The sequence below is a fragment of the Osmerus mordax genome, chromosome 17 (assembly GCF_038355195.1).
Source record: "Osmerus mordax isolate fOsmMor3 chromosome 17, fOsmMor3.pri, whole genome shotgun sequence".
Taxonomy (NCBI): Eukaryota; Metazoa; Chordata; class Actinopteri; order Osmeriformes; family Osmeridae; genus Osmerus; species Osmerus mordax.
Genome location: NC_090066.1, coordinates 3,943,055 through 3,965,531, shown reverse-complemented (window position 1 = coordinate 3,965,531; position 22,477 = coordinate 3,943,055). Strand labels below are relative to the sequence as shown.

Sequence of the window (22,477 nt, the reverse complement as noted above, 5' to 3'; positions counted from 1 at the left end):
GCTTTGATCAGCTACCAGGTGCTCTCTGAAGCTGGAGAGATGCTGGAGCTTGTTCTCCACACTGGCCTCTCTCTGTTGATCCATACATCACACCAAACATCCATTTGTTTTGTATCCGATCTTTCCCTCTCTTTGTCCTCTCCTCCCTGTCCCCCTCCCTCCCACACACACACACACACGTGGATCCTGGTGTGTTTACAGTGTGTAACTGTGTTTGTGTGTGTGGATGAATGAGCGCAGAACATTAGTGCCAGGATATGTTCCGGAGACAATGTCCAGACAGCATAGAACAGTGTGTGTGTGTGTTTTCCAGTCTCAGGACTAGGGTAGCAGGCTGCAAAGTCTCGTTAGTCCCTGATTAATCAAATCTCTCTCTACTTCTTCCCCTCTCTCTCTCTCTCTCTCTCTCTCTCTCTCTATCTCTAACTCTCTCTCTCTCTCTCTCCCTCTCCACCTCTCTCTCCATATTAATGAATCCTACACAGCATGTTTGATATCAGTGTCTTTGACTGATATTACACGGCTCACTGTAGAACTTGGTCCGTTCAGTAAGAATGGACCAATTAGCCAGCTCGATAAATCCCCCAGAATCAGGGATGTTATGAGCAGAGATGACAGCCAGGTAGGAGTGCTGGCCTGTATTCTACAGTATAACACCACCAAGAGAGAGTTAGTGTTGTGCATTGTCCCCGTTCTAAGTCACAATCCCCTGCCCTGCCCCGCCACACACACACACACACACACACACACAAACTCTCACACAAACACACACACACACACACACTCTCACACAAACACACACACATGCTCAGCCCCTGTGTAATCAGGTCACATTAAGTGAATGAGCTCCTAATGGTGAAGGGCTGGTCCGGGGGTGATTAGTGATGTGTGCTGTGCCTGCGGATCCTCCAGCCTCGTCTCCCATGTTCCCTGGCTGTGCAGGGCCACAGACACATGCCTCCCTCCAGCCAATCTGCTCCAATTAGCTGCTGCCACCCACAGAATCACAGATCAATATCTGGGGAAGGACTGCGGCCACTGGAGAGGATAGAGGGCCATGTGGTCTCAACCTGTATATAGGGCAGAGTGTCTGTGTTTGTGAATGGAGGGGAAATCCCTACTTCCGCTCTGCTCCTATTCCCCCCCCCCCCCTCTCTCTCTCTCTCTCTCTCTCTCTCTCTCTCTCTCCGTTACCCTGATGTCCTCCACTCACCTGTTTGGCTGCAGCGTGGTTAAGTGGGAGGAGCCGGGCAGTGTGTGGGTGGTGCAGAGTGCGTGGGCGGGGGGAGGAATCGGACAGGCCGGGAGCAGAGATAGTCAGAGTGGTTTTATCTCCCGAGAGAAGAGGCGGCAGCTTACAGCACTGTACACCTGTCACTGAGAGAGAGAGGGGGAGAGAGGGAGGGAGGGAGAGAGAGAGAGAGAGAATAAGTGTGAGAGAGGGAGATAAAAGAAGAGAGAGAGCAGAAAGGGAAAGGGATAGGCGGTAAGGAGGTGTGAGGAACAGAGAAGAGGAGGGAGGGAAGAAGAGAGGTAGAACGCAGAGAGGGAGTGGGAGGGAGCAGGTAAGAGAAACAACAGGAGAGCGACAGTGGAATGATGGGAGAGAGAGAGAACAGTTGCACATACTAGAACCCAATCAAGAAGCTGTTTTCATCACCCAGGGTGGGTTTGTATATTGTGGCGTGTGTGTATGTGTGTGTGTGTGTGTGTGTGTCAGTGTGTGTGTGTATCGCATTGTGGACCTGGAGTTGTGTGCTTAGACAGACACCTGTAGAGGCTGTGTGTGGTTAGCCAGCTGGACAACTCTACTGTGTTATTGTGACCCAGCTCTGAACCTGTCCTCTACAGAAGAACGTCCTTCAGGATCAGCACGAGAGGGAGCATGTTTGGACCAAAGAAGGATTTTACACTGTGGTCATCTTCCTCACCATCTTCATCATCATCATCACCTGTTTGATGGTAAGCTGTTTAAAAAATCTCTCCGTATCTGTCTGTCTCTCTTTGTATCTCTCGTTTTTTTGCACACACACGCAAACACTCACAGACACACACTGAGAGAGGCTAAGTCACTGATTCAGCTAAGGCATGCTTAGGGGTGATGAAACCATCTAGAAAATGACAGAGGAAGTGATATTGTGTTGTGTGGCTGAGAATACACTCCCCCTCATTAACACACCTGCTGCTACAGCTAACTGAGGAACAGAGAACATCATCTTCTGGCACAGAACATGACCCAGGGTAACTCTGTGTAGCTCAGTGAGAAACAAGCTTTAGCATTAGCATCTGATCCATCTGTAAAGAGACAAATTGTTTGTGAATGTGTTATATATATATATATATATATATATATGTGTGTGTCTTTGTAGAGAATCTAAGTGACAAAGGCTAAGCTCCATGATGAGATCACCTTTGACCGGTCCAAGGCTCCAAGGCTCTCACACATGATCCCTGACAAACCCGATTGGCTGCACCTCATAGAGGGGGCAGAGTGAGAGATCAGGGCAGGGTAATCTCTGACATCATCAGCCTCTAGAAGCCTTGGGAGAGCGTCTCCTATTGGCTGACATGCAAGTGGTTACCTCAGCCAGTTAAAACCTAAAGCAACAGGGTCAAGGTCAAAGGTTACTAATTCCCATTAAATGGGGGGGTGTCTAAATCACCAGGCCTGGTTTCCTTTGTCACCAAGCCTGGTCATCTAACTAATTGACTAAGTTTTCACCCACACCTCAGTGCTGTTGTTGTACCCATTTAGTCCACTGGGGGTCTCACTTGTCCAATGTAACATCAAGGGTTCAGCCCTACATGAAGTGCAGTACTGTTGGCGACAGGCCCCTCTGGTCAAGGTCTCTATCTGCATCTTGTCCCCTCTAGAAGGGTGTCCAAACAGTCGGGTCAGTATCATGACGCTGTATGAGTGTGTGCTCTGGCCTTTGCCCATCCAGGACAGTGATTTCACCAGAGGGACTGTCCTGAGGTGACAGGTGTGTGGACATCTCCATGGCTATGCCAGGCTAAGCAGATTACTAGTCCTGGCTCCTGTTATGGGACACAGGCATATGAGGTGTAGATCTAAACTTAACCTGACTGGAGATCTAGTATGAGACCATGTACACTATTGAGACGTATTGGAACATACTTCTATATATTTTCTCTCTCTCTCTCTCTCTCTCTCTCTCTCTCTCTCTCTCTCTCTCTCTCTCTCTCTCTCTCTCTCTCTCTCTCTCTCTCTCTCTCTCTCTCTCTCTCTCTCTCTCTCTCTCTCTCTCTCTCTCCTCTCTCTCTGTGTCTCTCTCTCTTTCTCTCTCTCTTTCTCTCTATCCCTCTCTCTCTGTGTCTCTCTCTCCTCTCTCTCTCTCTCTCTCTCTCTCTCTCTCTCTCTCTCTCTCTCTCTCTCTGTCCTCCCTACCTCTACTAATGCTCCCTTATAACTTGTTTTTCTCCATTCCCCCTCCCCACCCATCCCTCCTGCAGGTCCTATACCACCTGAAGGAGAAGGTCGAGTACTCTGACAGGCAGTTTAAGGAGCCCCCCGCGTGCCGTGACGTCCACCTGACCCCTGTGGCGGTCCACGGCCCCGCCCAACCTCCGACGCCCCTCTTCCTCCCCAGCAGCATGGTGCAGGCCAATCCCGTGCCCGCACCTACGCCCACGCCTCAGCAGCCAATCAGAGCCTGCCGTCCTGTGCCCTCCGCCCCCGTGCCAATCCCTGTCGCCAACGGCAACGCCCCGGCATCCAATCACGAGCTCAAGCCCTGCCTCTCCGCCAGCCCATTCAGGATGAAGTCAGCTGTTGGTCTGCAGGAGAGGTGAGACCCTAGCACTGACCCCTGGCCCCCAGTGAGGAGAGAGAGCAGTGAGGAGAGAGAGAGCAGTGAGGATAGAGAGAGCAGTGAGGAGAGAGAGAGCAGTGAGGAGAGATAGAGCAGTGAGGAGAGAGAGAGCAGTGAGGAGAGAGAGAGCAGTGAGGAGAGAGAGCAGTGAGGAGAGAGAGCAGTGAGGAGAGAGAGCAGTGAGGAGAAGGACCTCGTTAGTTTACTGACACTGGGATTGTTGTAGCAAAGCAGGTGTTTTCAGGAGCGTACGTGTGATCTGAGGAGTAGACCTCCTACACTATGTGTGTGTGTGTGTTTGTGTGTGTGTCTGTGTGTGTGTGTGTCTGTGTGTGTTTGTGAGAGAGCTACTTCATCTATGGGAGCAGAGTTGAATGGGTCCACAGGTCATGGCGGTGTTTATACTAAGTGAGGTGGGGGAATGGGGGGAATATATCCGGAACACTCTATCAGGAATGTGCCTATTAAAGAAAGAGCAAGCAGGAACACAATGGAGCAACATTCATTAGGCTGACAGGCTGAGGTGTATGTTCCTATAGATACACACGGGAACTCTGCTCTTGGATATGATGGTTGGAGCGTTGTCAAGGTCTCCTGTCCCAGGGTGATAAGACATGATAACCCTGGGTGTTTCCAGGTGCGTGGAAGACAAACACGGCTAGGTACCCGGGAATCTAGACAAGATCAATGACCTGTTTTAGTATCAAAGTTTTAGGACACTCCAGTCGAAACCTAGATGAGTAGTAAAGGACCTGCTCGTGCAGTCAGTGACACTCTGTACCCCCAGGTCTGGTTCCAGACCCGCAGACACACCAGGACACAGACTGACAGGGTGGGGCTCGGCTACGTGTCAGCTGACTTCCTTTACAGGATACCGGCTACTTCCTACGTTGCTCCCTGGCTGATTGGACCTGGGATGTGATCCAGAGAGGGCCAGGCTCCACCCACCTGCTCTGCCAGGTCCTATAGAAGGACAGGGAACTCTGGCTTCGTAAATGTTTCGATACATTTACACACTAGCAGAGAGCCTGAGGATCAAAACTTGACTGACTTTGTTTGTTTAGGTGGCAAGTTTTCTAGTATAGTTGAAAAGAATGCAATAAGGCTAGGAGACTAGACACTGATTTGGAATTGATGACCACAGAGGCCAGTAGGTTCTAGCCAATCAGAGCTTAGAGCATAGGAAGGAAGGTACTGTACACAGTGATTTGAGAGACAGAAGGGTCATTCTATGACCATGTTGTTGTTGTTCTACAACCCTGGGCCAACTCTGGACATTTTACACAGCTCTCTGATTGGCCCAGAGTAAACAGAGGAAAGTTGAAGTGATGTGTACGTGCAAAAAGAGCAAAATCGAGAGAGAAAGATAATGTGATGGGGTGGGGATGAAGAGAGGTTAAAGAAAGGTGACAGATTAATGTCTTGTCTCTCTATGCAGACCTGAACTATCCCCAAGGACTCTAGCTGTGTCAAGATCAGAAAGCAAGCGGATGTAGTCCTCCAGCCAGGACAGCCTCTAACCTCTCTCCCCATGTCCTCCAGTCCTCCAGCCAGGACAGCCTCTAACCTCTCTCCCCCTGTTCTCCAGTCCTCCAGCCAGGACAGCCTCTAACTTCTCTCCCCCTGTCCTCCAGTCCTCCAGCCAGGACAGCCTCTAACCTCTCTCCCCCTGTCCTCCAGTCCTCCAGCCAGGACAGCCTCTAACCTCTCTCCCCCTGTCCTCGAGTCCTCCAGCCCCGGACAGCCTCTAACCTCTCTCCCCCTGTCCTCGAGTCCTCCAGCCCCGGACAGCCTCTAACCTCTCTCCCCCTATCCTCCAGTCCTCCAGCCCCGGACGGCCTCTAACCTTTCTCCGTATCCTCCAGGAGAGGCTCCAATGTGTCCCTGGTGTTGGACATGTCGGCCCTGGGGGCGGTGGAGCCCCTGAACTGTGGGGTGGTGACCCCAAGAGAGAGGGCCTCTCAGGAGTACTTGCTGTCGGCCGGCCGGGCGCTCACCCGGCAGCGGCTGCAAGACGTGGTGCTCCACACACAGACGCTGCATGCCGAGTTCGCCGTGAGTCACAGCCCCTCTGTTCCCACGGCAACCACCCCAGACACAACAGCAAACCGAGCTTACGCTCAATCTCCCCCGCACCTTTTAGAACATTTGATGGCGTACTGTATACATTAATGTGCGTGTGTTTGTGGTCTCACTGTTTTTGTTGTCATTGTCTTGACGATCTTCCTGATCCAACTGTTGTGTCTGTGTTTGTCTGTGTTTGTGTTTCGTTCTGCTTGAAGGAAATTCCGATGAACTTTGTGGATCCCAAGGAACTGGATATTCCCAGCCATGGAACGAAGAACCGCTACAAAACCATACTGCCGAGTAAGTCCACTGAACCGTACCACGAGACCTCTCTTTCTAAATCTTGGTTGGGCCTTCTGATCTGCCCAAGGTCAGAGATCATTCTTTGAAGGTGCATTTAGCTCCAGGGCCTGTGGCTGCTAGGCAACAGTAACACAGGCAGGAAGTGTTTAGTGAGGTTAACCACAGCCCAGTGAGATGTTCCTTCCTCTGGTTACCACTGTCTCTGTCTCTCTCTGTCTCTCTCTGTCTCTCTCTGTCTCTCTCTGTCTCTCTCTGTCTGTCTCTCTCTCTCTCTCTCTCTCTCTCTCTCTCTCTCTCTCTCTCTCTCTCTCTCTCTCTCTCTCTCTGTCTTCCAGTGCACAACCTGATTAGCTCCTTATGTAACACTGAGAGCTGATTGGCTGCTGGCTCGTTATCAAGATCCTGCTTGGGACAGTGCTCTTCCTGCTGCACTCAGAGTGGGACGGGGGTGGAGGGACGGGGGTGGAGGGACGGGGGTGAGGGGTGGCGGGGGGGGGGGGTTCCTTCCTGCCGTCTAATGTGTGCAGTAAGGAACCCCTTGCCATGACCTGACAGAACATTAGAACACTGGAACACTCTGTTGGCTTTGGACCAGGCAGGGAAGGAACGGTCGGACGGTTTAGAGTAGAGGGATGGAAGGAGACAGGCAGGGAGGTGTGAGGGAGGAAGGGAAGGAGGGATGGAAGGAGACAGGCAGGGAGGTGTGAGGGAGGAAGGGAAGGAGGGATGGAAGGAGACAGGCAGGGAGGTGTGAGGGAGGAAGGGAAGGTGGGATGGAAGGAGACAGGCAGGGAGGTGTGAGGGAGGAAGGGAAGGAGGGATGGAAGGAGACAGGCAGGGAGGTGTGAGGGAGGAAGGGAAGGAGGGATGGAAGGAGACAGGCAGGGAGGTGTGAGGGAGGAAGGGAAGGAGGGATGGAGAGATGGAGGGAGGTGAGAAGGGAGCGAGGGAAGGGGACAGATGAATGTGAATCACAGGTAGAGTCATTCAAGTGACAGTACACACCCACCCACAGCCGTACTGGTAGTCAGTGTGGACCCCCCGTCACACTTGTCGAGATGAGATAGTTGTGAGAACAGAGAAGGTCTGGTTGTCACCTCAACTCATTGGGTGTGCTCAAGCCTTCGGCGAGAGCACAACCTTTGTTCTCTCACATATATATTATTATTATTATTATTTTTATTTCTTTTTGCCCCCCTAAAACTCAGTAAATACTTGGCCTACATAGACAACGTAGGTGTCAAAAGTTTCGTCTTGGTAGCGATTGAGTTGCTTCTATTGGAATTTACGTTCCGTTGCATGGTTTAAGCTTAAATTAAGTTTTTGTGGCGAAAAGTGAAGCTAACGGTGGCTAATTTGCTAGCCACAGTCACTGACGTTACTAACGTCACTGCGTCACTAACGTCACGAAAACACGCGTGACTACCTTTGCCAGAACATTCGTTTAGCATCTGTTAACTTGGGGGATAGCTAGGCTAACTATAGCTTTACTGCAAGGCAGCTGCAGAAACGCCACAAGAAAAGAGGCCAGGGTGATAACTATTTACTCATTTTACTTTGTGATATGACACACAATTGTGATGTGTAATGTACAATATAAGCTGATATTATTAAGGAAGTACATCTACTTTCGGAAACAGTAGTCTACTATTTCACTGAAGTATTAGCATCATGACATTAGCCTGTGTTTCCCGGGCAACACATACTACAGTGGTCTATGATGTAGCGTTATCTGTTTTCAATCGTTAAAATAAACATTCCTCACATATACATTTTCGTTGTAGGATTTATTCTGACATTAGAAACCGATTTGTTGGTGAAATTACCATTACCTGTGGTTTCAAACCAGTGTAGCTCACTGCAACGCTGTAGCTTACGCGAGACACACTACAAAAACATCTAGCTACAGTACACAGCTGTTTAGGAAGTCAAACGGCGACAGAAAATGTTCGGCACTCCCCTTACTTAAATCAAAAGTCTATCTAACTACTAACCTGAACTTCATTGCCACAGCCTAAACGTTGTCAATCTGTTCATGAAAATAATTAATTTCAGCCTAAACCGTACAACGGAACGTTAAATCCAATTCAACCAACGCAATCGCTACCAAGACGAACACAGCAGTAGCCTAGTACTGTACCGTAGTAGTACAATTTACCGGGGCAGCTTCTCAACACAGGGCTATATCGCATTTTGCGTTGTTACTGACAATGATCGCTACCAGTGAGCTTTTTATGAATGAGCAATTTTCCACTAAATAAATGTCAAGCTTATTTACGTTTTGGGGGGCATATTTTCAGTTAGCAGATGGTACCGTTTGAATTGCGATTCCATCTTCTACTGCCGGGTAACGTCGTAGAATAATCTTCAAAGGGGTTGTTTATTCATGAATGAATGCAATATGAGTAGGCTAAATGCCTGAAAATATCATGAGAAGAGAAAAACTTAAAATGACGTTTAAATCATAGAGATTATGTCAATTTTTACACCGGTCTGCAATAATGTCACGAAAACACGCGTGACTACCTTTGGCAGAACATTCGTTTGGCATCTGTTAACTTGGGGGATAGCTAGGCTAACTATAGCTTTACTGCAAGGCAGCTGCAGAAACGCCACAAACAAAGAGGCCAGGGTGATAAATATTTACTCATTTTACTTTGTGATATGACACACAATTGTGATGTGTAATGTACAATATAAGCTGATATTATTAAGGAAGTACATCTACTTTCGGAAACAGTAGTCTACTATTTCACTGACATATTAGCATCATGACATTAGCCTGTGTTGCCCGGGCAACACATACTACAGTGGTCTATGATGTATCTGTTTTCAATCGTTAAAATAAACATTCCTCACATATACATTTTCGTTGTAGGATTTATTCTGACATTAGTAAACGATTTGTTGGTGAAATTACCATTACCTGTGGTTTCAAACCAGTGTAGCTCACTGCAACGCTGTAGCCTACTGTACCCGAGACACTAGTGTGAGTAGCTAACAACAACTCCTCAGCTGTTTAAGTCAAACGGCAACAGAACATGTTCGGCACTCCCCTTACTCAAAAGTCTTTCAGTAGGGAAACTATCTGACTACTAACCTGAACTTCATTGCCACAGCCTAAACTTTGTCAATCTGTTCATGAAAATAATTAATTTCAGCCTAAACCGTACAACGGAACGTTTAATCGAATTCAACCAACGCAATCGCTATCAAGACGAACACAGCAGTAGTCTACTAGTAGTACTGTACTGTACACTGAAAAAAATGATGTTTAAGATTTACTCAAAAAAATTGAGGCAACAATTTGCAAACAATTTTTGTGTTTAAATTTAACACCATGTAATGTGTTTAAATTACACTACACAAACTAAGTAAAATGTACTCAGTATTAGCAATTAATATTCACAAAGTATTAGCAATTAATATTCACCAAGTATATCAGGTAAGGCTTACTTAACTTTTCGCAGTTTACGTAGTAAATTTTACTTGGATTGTCAAATACAAAACTACTTATAAATATCTATTAATTAAATAACAATTAACTCCCAGTTATCAGTATGTTTTAACTAAATTATATCAGTATAAATGATTGGTTATAAATTGTAAGATGCATAACATTTAACATCATCAACAATGTTTTAATCACTCACATTGAACAGTATATATCTTGTCAACTTTTTTATTAAAGTTATAGTGAAAAAGGCCTCACACAATCGCAATCATAGAATGGGCTGGTACAGTTTAAGTCAGCAATGTGTTTCAGACTATGGTCCCAGTAAACCTATCACCAAAGACCTAAAACATTTCAACCACAAATAAAACACTGGCATTTGCTACTAAAGACTAATTGTTAAACAATAACCTGGGAATTGTTTACAATGCCTTAAAATATGGTTAGAGCAAAACGCTCAAAAGTCCACATGCCTTGATATGGTGTGGTAACTTAAAATAATAAAAGAAACTTAAGTCCTGTGAAAAACAAGGAAGGACTTTTCACTGCAAGCCAAAATTAGCATGTATGAGTCTCTTGTTCAGTATTAGTGTGAGGCCTTCAAACTGACAAAAGAAATAACGTGATTTATTAAATGAACCATAAGAGACGATTGTAGAAATTCTGGAAAAATATCTAGATTTCTTTTTAGAGATAGTTTGGGCATATTGCTGGAAATCAAACATATATACACAATTACCTTGCATCAAAAAATCACAAGTTTCAATTTTTACAAACACATTAATTCAATGACTGTCAGTTTAGAAGACTTGTACAGACCACTGCACAAACAAAACATCTGGCCCTCAATGGCAATATTCCCCAAATGTAGTAAAGAAGTAAATACAAACGTAAATATTATACAAAGTAGTGAAACCACTAATGAAAGTCTTTCAGTGGTGAGGTTACCAAAAAGCCTTCCAATATTCAAGCCAGCAATTTGGTTCTCACTGACTGGACTTTTGAGGACAGCTTGATACCATCAAGCTCAAGAAAAAGTTTTTGGAAGACCTCAAAAGTATACTTGAGCTTTGCAGGGTATTCCAGATTCAGTGCATACAGCAGTCCCATCAACAGCGTACAAGCTTTTGCTGTGTTGTCACATTTAGTCAGCACCTCGTTACCCTCAATAATGATGGAAACGTCCACGGGATCCTCATCAGTGGCAGCATGTAGAACAAGCACTTTCAGGATGTGATGAGTGTTTTCATGTCGGTCAGCCTCCTTTTGGAACATAACAGAAGAAACAACATTAATATAGGCTTGTGGTGAAAAACTTTAACCCTTATTCAACCAATCTTGATTAAACTCATTGCTCTTAAAAGGACATACCTGGCAGTCTAAGAAAAGCTCAACACCACTCTCTCCAAGGTACTCTATGAGACTGCGGATGACTGCATCCCGTCTTCTCTCGATGGAGTCTCTCTGTTAAAAAAAACAATTTGTTTGGTATGATCACACATGGATATGCTGGATATGCTAGTAGATCTAGCAAGGGGGCTATTTATTTATATACCGGTAACCTGATAGTCTCTGTTGACAGTCACCTTGCCATTTGAAAGGTGCATGACAAGACAAAGGTGGATGACATGAATTTGTACTTGCACCCTAGCCTGGAGTAATAATGAGGAATATGTCCAACCAGACTAGATAACTACCTTTGCTAAATGTCTCTTGACCTTATATTTGGTTCAACATTTTAATGTAAAATCACCTCATGCAAATGCCAGTATACACTTATTAATGAAGAATGTGGATTAACTGCCTCCATTGCTGAAACCCTGCTGCATTGAATTAAGAAGTTAAGCATGGGTGAAGTTTAACATTTCTGAAGCACTTGTCAGGTCCACTAGGCCAAATTCTTACAATACTTGTTACGTTAAGTGAAGAAACTATGAATTATGTGCCTACTCAACAATTACCTGATTGAGGGTATCCAGTATTGGCCGTATCTTTGTCCCTGGAACTCCTCCCTTCGCTCGCATGATGTTGAGCAGTCTCGGCGTGTAACTGTCAAGATTCCTCATAAACGTTTGCAAGAGAGGAACGGCTGTGATTCTTTGGAATTCCTCCGCTATCTAAAGTTAAGTGACATGATAGGGGACCTGGTTAGAACATGAAAAACAACCTTCCAAATGATAACTGTCACAATTCTATTGCAAAATTATCTTTCTAAATAACACAAATAATTGAACTTGCTTACCTGAGCCTCACCGAACAACGCGGGCCATCTCTCCATGAAATCTTGGATACAAGGGCTGAGATTGACAACTTCATGTCTTCGACTTGAAAAGGTTTTTGCCATTTTTTCTGTGATTATCTTTTCATTATGTTTCTTTTTTACTTCGCAAAGAAGGACAAGTCTCTCCTTCTCCAGACTTTCTTGACTTTCCCCAAGTGGATGGGGAGGCAGATAATTCACCTCCGCTTTTTTGGGTCTCTTGATGTTCTTGGCAGGGGCCCTGTCACTTAGTCGCTTCCTTTTTAAGGAGTTAACCTCAAGCTCAGGGCATGAGAGTTCACGGCTTCTCAACTTGGTACGATAATTGTGCATCTTGTATTTGAGGCTCTGTTGCCAGCCATACAAGCCTGCAAATGATCCAGGTTCCTTGAGGCATGGGTATTTTTCTACAAGAGCTTCTGCAACAGCGAGTATTTGAAGACTGGTGGGATAAGCTGTATAGTGGAATATTGCCTCTGCGAGAGCCTGTAGGATATCAGATTTCACACTTGGGTTTTGGAAGAGTGCACCGCCATCATGATACGTTTTGTTTGCTGTTTGAAGAATTCTTTCCACATCATGGGAGAATTTTGGTATTGTAAAGCGAGCAGGCCAAGGGTCAACACGGCACGCAGGTGATGAAGACAACAGAAAAGTGTCTATTGAGCTACCTGAACAACTCTCATCAGCAGAGTTTTGATCCAATGATCTTGAGGTAACAGACCGATCTGATGGTATTGGAGTCAAGCTCATGTCTGATTCATCAACATGAGACAAGTTTAGAATAAATGAATCGTCTACTTGGACTATTTTCAATGTGTCTTTGTCTTTTACCTCTGCAGTTGTGGTCAGAGTGAAGAACTGGTCATCAAAGTCTTTGTCTTGGTACAAAATATTAAAATTCCATTCAAGTTCAAAATGTTCTTTGATGACTGAAACAAGGTCCTCAACCTTATCAGGGATACCAAAGGGTAAAGTCAACTTGCGGATGTCGTGAGCCGCTACTATTACACGCAAATGGGTTGGTGCAGACATCCTTGTTGTCTTGAGCAAGCATCAGCTAGGAGGGGAAGGAGGGAGGGAAGAGACAAGAGAGGAAAGAGACGATGGACAGGTTAGTAATTTTGCAGTACTTTGAGAAATCTAACACACACAGTAGCCTACAGCTTTCTACTACAACTAAAAACATGAACAGAGTAATACACCAATTGCCTCAACTTAAAACATTAAAAACCCATTAGGACTGTGGAATACATAAAATGAAAGAATAAGTTACATTTTTTATTAATGAAGTAGACTATATTACCTATGATATGCAAATGTTGTGTTTAAGAGAAACCATTTGTTCTCCTGCCATGTTGTATGCAGCCAGGGGGTAGACGTCTGTCAGTTGGTGTTGTTCAAGGATTTGAAAGTTGGATGTTGATTCTACTTTGAAGCTTCTTATATGCTCATTGTACCAGGCACTTTGTAACTTGACAACAAAGAAAAGGCTGTGACGCACAATGATAATTTGTATTATTTGTGCAAAGTCAGGCAGTCCTCCAGTTGAACCAAAAGGCAACATCATTCCAACACAATAGTTAGTGCCCAAAAAGTCAATCTTATTTGCCACATCTACAGCCACTTCATTTGGGAACTTCCTGGTCATGAACTCTGTTATGTTATCTTTCAGGACATCTACTGCTACTCGTGTCATTTTAGAAACACATAAAGCTGGTTTCAGAATATTTGCACCATGTAGATTGCATGCAATCATAGACTGATGCTTCTTTGCAAGTGACATCAAAATATTTCGAAAAGACCCAGTTTGTTGTACGATCTTCTTAAAGAAGCTATGTTTAGCTTCAAACCTCATGGTCCATAAAGCCACAAGAGGACCAAAAGCTGTCATCAGCATAGGGTAGTGCTCCAGAAAATGTTGTTTTGGAGTGAGTTTTCTTTCTGGAAACAATTCAAAGAATCTATAGCGATGCTCCCCAATCTTACCATCAAGATAACCTATGCTCTGAACTGTTTGGATTGGAGACATAACAATCTCAACAATATCTTTCAGTGTCATTAACAGCAGCCAAGCTTTCTCATCCTCAGGCACTTTGCCTCCAACCATAAAAGGCAGCAGCCGCAATAAGCACCAGTTTTCATGTGCATTGCCTCCAATGCTTTTCTTCAGGGCAAAGTTCAGTGGAACAGCTTGTGGGCAGTTCGTTTTGTCACTCCATTTATATGGAAACTGTTTGATGGAACTATTTAGCTCAGCAAGGGAAAAATACTTTTTCTTTAACAACATTTTTAAGCACAGTGCCAGTTCCAGGGGTACAATACCCTCAAGTAAATCATGTAACACATCTGGAGGGTAACCTGATGTTGCATGAAAATGGCTTAGTCTGTCTGAGATAGCACATGGTCTTTTCACTCCGTTGCAATGGGTTTGGGTAGTATCAGACAATGCTGTTTGAATGTGCAGGTTATGTTGATGCTTTGTTCTTAGAGGTAAGGCTCCTGATCTCACTTCAAATTGCTGAATCAATGAACGATCCCCAATACAAAAGCGACAAAAATGTGAGCATGAGAAGCTTTCAACAAAGCCCCCAATCGAATGAGCTCCAAGATTGTCAGCAATTACACAGAACACAGTGCCTTTGATTACTTTTCCCAAATAGGGCACATAAAGTCCATCATCCTCCAAACCTTTCAGATCTGTTAATAATGGCTCTAGTATTTTAGGGTATCCAAATCTCTTCGCATCGTCTGCCTTACAAAGCACAGCTAGATAAATGGATGTCAGTGTAGATCTTGATAAAGAGGGAACGTCTGCCAACACCCAATAAACCGCAGTTACTTTGTGTTTCTTACGGGACGTCCCTAGAGGGTTACACACCTCAAAATCATCGATATATAGAATGAGTGAAAGTTTTAACTCATCTACGGACAAAAAATCATTTCCTCTGAAGTGTGATCCATCATGAAAAGACCTGTATGCAGATGAACCATCACAATCTTTTCTGTTCTGAATGACCTTTTCTTGAATATCTCTTTTGCTCAAAAGTTGTGACAATGTTGGCAAAATTGGTACATATTGGAATGTTTTTCTCTCCTTCTCATCAAGGATGTACTCAACGGGCTCAATAATGGAAAAATGTTCCTTTAAGAAGCTACTTCTCTTGTAAGATGTGCTTAAAGGTCCATCTGCTCCCAAAGCTGCACTTACAGGGTTCAAATGGCAAATATTTTCCACCAATTCTGATACTACAGTATCATCAATATTGCAATTGTGCTTTCTCAAAGTTGTTTGAACAATATCTCTAATAACTGGGCCTGATGCTGAGCTTGTAATGAATTGAAACTCCTCTACAATTTCATCTATGCATCTGTTAGAAACATTGAAAATGCTTCCTAATTTAAGAAAGAGGCCACCCAGTTTATCAACAATTACATTAGTTAAATCCTCATCTTCCTCAACAAGAGGCTCAAAATTGTCTTCACTTTCAATCAAGTCACTTTCTTCAGGTCTTTGACTCTGATATTTTTTAAAGACTGTCGTCTTAAAATCTTCAAGAGAGTGGGGAGTATGTTTCCTGCTTTTATGAGAAGCAAACGTTGAATAGATGTTTGTACTATGATCACAGTTTTGAAAAACACATTGCACAGTTTCGTACTTCCTTAAATGGCCCCCAAGGTGTTCAAAATATTGCTTTTCTGAGTGGAAACTGCAAGAATTACAAACTAAACATGTAAAAGACTGGATGTGGTCTGACTCTATGGACTCATTGTGATGCCTAGACAAATGCGTGCGAAGTGCATTCCAAGTCTTGAAAGTACAAGGGCATTCTAGGTATAGGCAGGGTAGTGACTGGCTTCGACCCCAATGGCCATGCTTCAATCTATAATGTGTAAGCAATTGCAATCGTTTTGATGAGGTAAATTCACATGTTTTGCATGACCATCTCATGTGCACAGGTGTTAATTTCTTGTCTAGCAGTAACTGTTTAATTCCTCTGGTCAAACTGTTCTTTGGTCCTTCCCTCTTAACTATTCCAGGAGTCCAATGATATTACTGCTTTACTTTTTTGTTTGTCTCTGTGTCAGTTCCTCAGCAATACCATCTTGACTACATCACAATTGATGAATTTGGTCTGCATTCCAACAAAAATGTCAGTTCCTACTAGAATCTGAAAAAAATTTAAATAAAGATACAGATAACTATTTAAAAAACAGAGCCTACATGTTGGCACAATAGCTACTAGTTTAAAACTGGGGGATACTGTTGCAAGCTCTGTACACCTGTGTGGCATAGCTTAAACATTAAATAAATATAAATATGCATACCTTGAATGCTGTCTCTGGTATTGGCAGCAATTATGTATTCTGTCTGTGGAAATATGTGGGAGAAATCATTAATATTAGTACATTTGAATAATCCCAGTATATTTTACAAATATGTATACATCAAAAATCAAATGGTCTGCAAGTTTTGATCCAAGAAACCCAATTAAACTGTTTGAGATGCAAAGACATTGTAGAAAGGCCACAGTGGCACATGCAGAAAACAAAAGCGAATGCAGTAACTTGGTAATCATTTTGTATATTTGCCTTGTGATTAATTGAATTAATTTGCAATGTTATTAAATATCAATTTTATTTAAGCTTACTTTGACCATTCTTGCTCTGATTTAACTCAGTCAAATAACTCAAATTCTAGTATATTTGGTCAATATTAATACATTGTCCAGTTTACCCCTCTTCCATTAGATTAAGTATATGCCATGTAGAAATAACTCAAAATATAACTATATGAGAGAACAACGGTTGTGATCACCGAAGGCTTGAGCACACCCAATAAAACGCAGACACGTGCAACTGGCATGCACTGTATGGGCAACTGTCTTTAGCTACACAGCTACATAGGTTAACTGTGCAAAACGTCCATATAAAATTACCTCAGCTTATTTGACTAAACTCAGTATAAATATAGCATAAGTATGTGTCTAGCTAGCTACTTCAACCATTTATAAACGAGATATTTAAAAAACATTTGCTAAATCGTCAAATAAGATTTTTCATCTAGCTAGTTAGCCTCATGTTGCTAGATAACCACCCCCAATTATCTAGCTAGCTAGCATTACGAACAACACCAAAATCTATATTCTTGACATTTTATACTTTTCAAATTTGTCACACAAATAGGTTTGTGCAACATTGAAGTCAGAGGACAAGTAGCGTTAGGGGTCTTTGAAAAGTTGAGCATTTCTGCCATTTCGAATGGCCTATAGCATTGCTATTTAAGTTAAATAAAATAATCAAACCCAAGTTATGTCAGATAATTCTACTTTAACATTATATTGACAACACAATTAAATTATAGTAAAAGTCGATTATGGTAAACTCTTACTTCATGAATCCAGGGCAATCCAAGCAGAGCCTCCTCGTAGATTTGGTGCCTGTCTCTGGCAGCTTAGACGAGCACGCGCCAAAACTAAACTTCCGGCTTTCGATGCGTTTCTGCTTAGTTACGCTTTACTGCGAAATAACAATTAATTTTTACATAATCTTATGAAGCATAATCATTTATCAGTTTAAAATGTTAAATAAACCCAATATTATCAAGTACAAAGGAGAAACACATTTTTTTATGTAGAATTTACACCAACAATGTTTATAATAATTACTGACCCAAAAAATCATTTTTTTCAGTGTAGTAGTAGAATTTACCGGGCAGCTTCTCCACACAGGGCTATATCGCATTTTGAGTTGTTACTGACAATGATCGCTACCAGTGAGCTTTTTATGAATGAGCTATTTTCCACTAAATAAATGTCAAGCTTATTTACGTTTTTGGGGGCATATTTTCAGTTAGCAGATGGTACTGTTTGAATCGCGATTCTATCTTCTGCCGGTAAAGTCGTAGAATAATCTTCAAAGGGGGTTCTTTATTAATGAATGAATGCAATATGAGTAGGCTAAATGCCTGAAAATATCACGAGAAGGGACAACTTAAAAGGACGTTTAAGTCATAGAGATTAGGTCCATTTGTACACCGGTCTGCCAAATGTATTCGTTTTGATTCAGCCTGTCAGCTGCCTCTTGCAGGGGAAATGAGAAGACGTCATATTTCATTCTACACTTCACTCGTATTTTGAGTTGTAAATGAGCAGCAAAAAAAAGATGCTTTTAAATCTATGTAATCTTTATAAATAATAAGTAGGCCCGATGCATTTTTATATAAAATATACAGACCCCTGTGCAACCGACGCAAGCAAGCACACCCTACAATTTCCCCAGAAATTGTATCCTCTCTAGTTCTTTAATAGACCTTCTTGATAGCAGCAGAAAAGCCAGTGTGTAACACTGCAGATTGACTCTGCACAAGGTTAAACCCTGCAGAAACTCCCTCTCAACTGTGTTGTGTGTGTGTGTGTCATCTGTAGACCCCCACTCCAGGGTGATTTTGAGGACCAAGAATTCGTACAACCCACTCAGCAGCTACATCAATGCCAACTACATCAGGGTGAGTGTCAGCTCTCAGCCCTCCTCTCGTACACACACCCCACGCTGCTTCCATCATCCATGACATCTCCGCTCTGATCACTGATGTCCCCTCGCCAAACATCTCTTTACTCACATCAGGCATGCCAACTCATTATCTAACTGATGTGGTCGCAGTCTAGGCTAGGCGGGTTCTCTTAACTCAGTGTAACATCTCCACTTAAATGAATCCTGTTCTCCTAATGACCACTATTTACTCTGGACAATGACACACAGTGATGGCATGATTGATGAAGTAGTTGGTTTGTTTAAACGATTGTTGCCTGTTGGATAAACAATGAACACTTTCTTATCAGATAATGGATCTGTGGAAGAATGTGGAGGAGAGGACTGTTTATTTAGTCTCCACAGAGAGAGGATGGGAGGAGAGGTAGGTGAAGGGGAGGTGAGGAAAGTGGAGGGAAAGAGGGGAGAGGAGAGGAACTAGTGAACTTACCTCATCGAGGCTGGAGAATTTACCCCCCACAATGGACTGACTTCCTGTTACAGGAAAACACAACAACCAGATTTCTCTTTCACCCTGAGGGGAGTGTATTGACTGTGACACCACAGTGAGGCAGGCAGGGTGGGAGGACGTATTGAGTGTGACACAGGGCCAAATCAATGCCCGGGGAGTAACAGGATGTCATAGCTGCCTACATACAAATATGGAGCTGAGACAGTTGCCTTAGTCACTCCGCGGTCTAGACATCCACAACATGCCCTCAGTCACACAATACCAGGATTAGACATATTCTTTATATGGAAACAAACTCTTTTAATTTGGAATTTCAATCAAAGCCATGGGAAAAGAACTCCACTCCACTCCAACTGTCTTGTTTTGTCAGTTGAAAACCATGACCGTGCTGTGCTCTCTCTCCTGTGGGGCTCGCCCTGCGTGACAACCTCCAGTACGTCATCCACAGTGAAACACAAGCCGCTACACTGATAACACACATCAGACAGTGAATCAGGTTGAATCAGCGCTGTGATTGGCTGTAACCCTTCCCTTCCTCCTGGTGGTGGCAGGGTTACCTAGGAGACGAGAAGGCCTACATCGCCACGCAGGGGCCGATGATCAACACGGTCAACGATTTCTGGCAGATGGCCTGGCAGGAGGAAGCACCCGTCATCGTCATGATCACCAAGCTGAAGGAGAAGAACGAGGTCAGAACACACACTTGCACACACACACACACACACACACACACACACACACACACACACACACACACACACACACTTCAACACACTCACACAGACATTCTGTCTATGTACTCTGTTCCACTGTCTTTCAAACACACACATGTTGTTGTATGTGTCAGAAATGCGTACTGTACTGGCCCGAGAGGAGAGGGATCTACGGCAAGGTGGAGGTTCTGGTCAACAGTGTGAGCGAATGTGACCACTACACCACACGCACGCTCACGCTCAAGGTAAGCTCTCCACTCTGTATCCCTCGCTATATAACATCAACATCTTTTTACCTTTGTTGAGCTGACCTCATTAGTGTGTGTGTGTGTGTGTGTGTTTGTGTGTGTGTGTGTGTGTGTGAGAGCAGCAGGGGGGTCAGAGTCACGTGGTGAAGCACTACTGGTACACATCCTGGCCCGACCATAAGACCCCCGACAGCGCCCAGCCCCTCCTTCAGCTCATGGCTGACGTGGAGCAGGACAGACAGGCCTCTGGCTCTGCTGGACCCGTCATCGTGCACTGCAGGTGGGGCCCTCACTGCACCCGCCCCCCGTCCTGCACCTAGCTGCTGGGTTACATCACAGGCCTCTGGCTCCATCAAAGGGGGGGGGGGGGGGGGGGGGGGGACACGGCAGTCTCTGAGACGAGCCTCGGAATTGGCTAACAGCAGTCCTTTACCCCTGTTTTGCAGTGCTGGCATTGGTCGGACAGGCTGCTTCATCGCCACGACAATAGGCTGTCGCCAGCTACAGCAGGAGGGAATGGTGGATGTGCTGGGGATTGTCTGTCAGTTACGAGGAGACAGGTGAGCAGACAGAGAGACAGGCAGGTCAGGGAGGGAGGTTAGTAGTACTACAGATATACAAGCCAGCTCTAGATGTAATAACAGGTAAACCTCCCTGAACCCAACTCTAGGTGAGTGAGAGAGAGAGAGATTAATTTACACAGAAAACTCAAATGGCTGTTAAACCATGTTAATGTCAGTACACGGAGCATTGAAACTGGAAGCATCATTAAACTGTTAATATGAGTAATGAAGGGGCTACTGAGAAGCCTTTGGAAGACTAATTAACATAGAGTGAGAACATTGGCAGTTAGTCTCTCCTAAAGGAGGAAAGAGAGAGAGCGAGAGAGAGACAGACATATTAAATTGCAGTTATGATATCTATTAATGCAACTTAAATGTATTTTTTAATATTTATGTGTATGTCTGTGTGTGTGTTTCTGTATGTCTCTGTCTGTGTTTCTGTGTGTGTGTACAGGGGGGGCATGATCCAGACAGGAGAGCAGTATGAGTTTGTCCATCACGCCTTGAGCCTCTATGAGAGCCGCCTCTCTGCAGACACCGGCCAATGATTGACCAAAGGAAGTTGACACCGGATTGGCCAGCTTTACCAGGAAGTGTAAACCTTCCATAGTGGGCAGCTGGCTCCTTGGAGGCTGACTCCTGAACGAGGAAGTGAGGTGTGGATGGGCGAAGGCGTCTATCAAACACAGACAATCAGGACTGCTGTAGAGTCAGAGACAGAGGTGGGGACAGAACGTTTCTTAGAATGGAATGTATCCTTTCTTCTTCTCTACTTCCTGTTCTTATTCTTCTAATACTTCTATTTCCTGTCTCGTGAGAAGCTTGAAGTACCTTGTGAAGGACCTGCATACTTTACTGCTTGGCCAGTTAGACTGCTCTGTGTCTACTGTCTAACCACTCTCTACTTTGTCATGGAGACAATAGGGTTTACTTGGATGCTATGTGGTTGTCATGGATACTCTATGATTGTCATGGATACTCTGTGTTTGTCTATGGCGATGGTGTTATAAAGTAAGATACATGTAGAAATGTAGAAATGGCACTTTGTTTCTGTGACTTTTCTGTGAGAATTTTTTTCAACAATGATTAGTACAGAATCACAAAGGGTAATAACGTGAACCAGACTGTTAGCTCATAGCTAGGTGGTAACACCTGTTACTGTACATTAAGATCATTCAAAGTTCCATGCCAAAGCTTGTTTCCATTTGTACCTGCATAGTCCCACCCTAGAATGGCCTGTCATCATAGCATCATCAGTGGGTACTATCTCAGTTAGCTCTCAGCTCCAGAGGTTTTGGTGACATTGTTTTATCGACATTGACAATTCACCACTGCTGCCTACCAGCTTCAGCCACTGTGAAAGGCGTTTAGAGGATGATGGTGCAGTTATTATAAAATTCTCTGATTGTTGTGTCTGTGTTTCATCGCAGAGTCGTGTAGATATATATTATTATTTTTATACAATATTGACATGTTTTGATATGTGTGCAACCCATGATATTTGCATTAGTCTGTGGTAGAATGAAGGTTCCTCTCTGACTGTCTGAATGGTTTAAATCATCAATACATTTAAATGTTCTCGCTTAAAATAAGACATTCAGCTCACTAACGACTGTTAGTTAAACAGCTAATCCAATAGCTAGAGTCACATTGTTGTCTAAACCACAGATTATCCAAAGATAAGAACTGGACTTCTTTCCATAGAATTCCAAAACTAGTTGGAAAACAAATGGCCCCTATGCCCTGTCTTCCCCCTCCTCCTCCCTCCCTCCTCCCTCCTCCCACCTCCCTCCTCCTCCCTCCCTCCTCCCCCCTTCCTCCTCCCACCTCCCTCCTCCCTCCTCCCACCTCCCTCCTCCCCCCTTCCTCCTCCCACCTCCCTCCTCCCACCTCCCTCCTCCTCCCTCCCTCCTCCCACCTCCCCCCTTCCTCCTCCCACCTCCCTCCTCCCACCTCCCTCCTCCTCCCTCCCTCCTCCCCCCTTCCTCCTCCCACCTCCCTCCTCCCTCCTCCCACCTCCCTCCTCCCCCCTT

At 44.3% G+C, this 22,477-nt stretch overlaps 1 protein-coding gene and 1 long non-coding RNA gene across 3 annotated transcripts in view; one reads left to right on the top strand and one right to left on the bottom strand.

Annotated features, from left to right (window-relative positions):
- ptprr (protein tyrosine phosphatase receptor type R) overlaps positions 1-21,355 on the top strand; it is a 34,884-nt gene extending 13,529 nt beyond the window's left edge. The window contains exons 5-15 of the mRNA XM_067254968.1: positions 1,852-1,962; positions 3,475-3,666; positions 3,727-3,809; positions 5,699-5,888; positions 6,116-6,200; positions 18,346-18,425; positions 19,472-19,609; positions 19,768-19,878; positions 20,004-20,161; positions 20,328-20,441; positions 20,899-21,355. Of these exons, the coding sequence (XP_067111069.1) occupies positions 1,852-1,962; positions 3,475-3,666; positions 3,727-3,809; positions 5,699-5,888; positions 6,116-6,200; positions 18,346-18,425; positions 19,472-19,609; positions 19,768-19,878; positions 20,004-20,161; positions 20,328-20,441; positions 20,899-20,992 (1,356 nt within the window). The 3' untranslated portion in view covers positions 20,993-21,355. The remainder of the gene's footprint in view (positions 1-1,851; positions 1,963-3,474; positions 3,667-3,726; positions 3,810-5,698; positions 5,889-6,115; positions 6,201-18,345; positions 18,426-19,471; positions 19,610-19,767; positions 19,879-20,003; positions 20,162-20,327; positions 20,442-20,898) is intronic.
- On the bottom strand, positions 10,729-16,286 carry LOC136960103 (uncharacterized). Of its 2 annotated transcripts, XR_010878812.1 has the most exons (4): positions 16,247-16,286; positions 11,619-11,774; positions 11,029-11,121; positions 10,729-10,920 (listed from the first exon to the last, which is right to left on the bottom strand). It is a non-coding gene; the product is annotated as an uncharacterized lncRNA (long non-coding RNA). The 2 variants fall into 2 exon arrangements; XR_010878811.1 differs by lacking the exon at positions 16,247-16,286 and having other exon boundaries at positions 11,619-11,828.
- Positions 21,356-22,477: the final 1,122 nt, after the last annotated feature.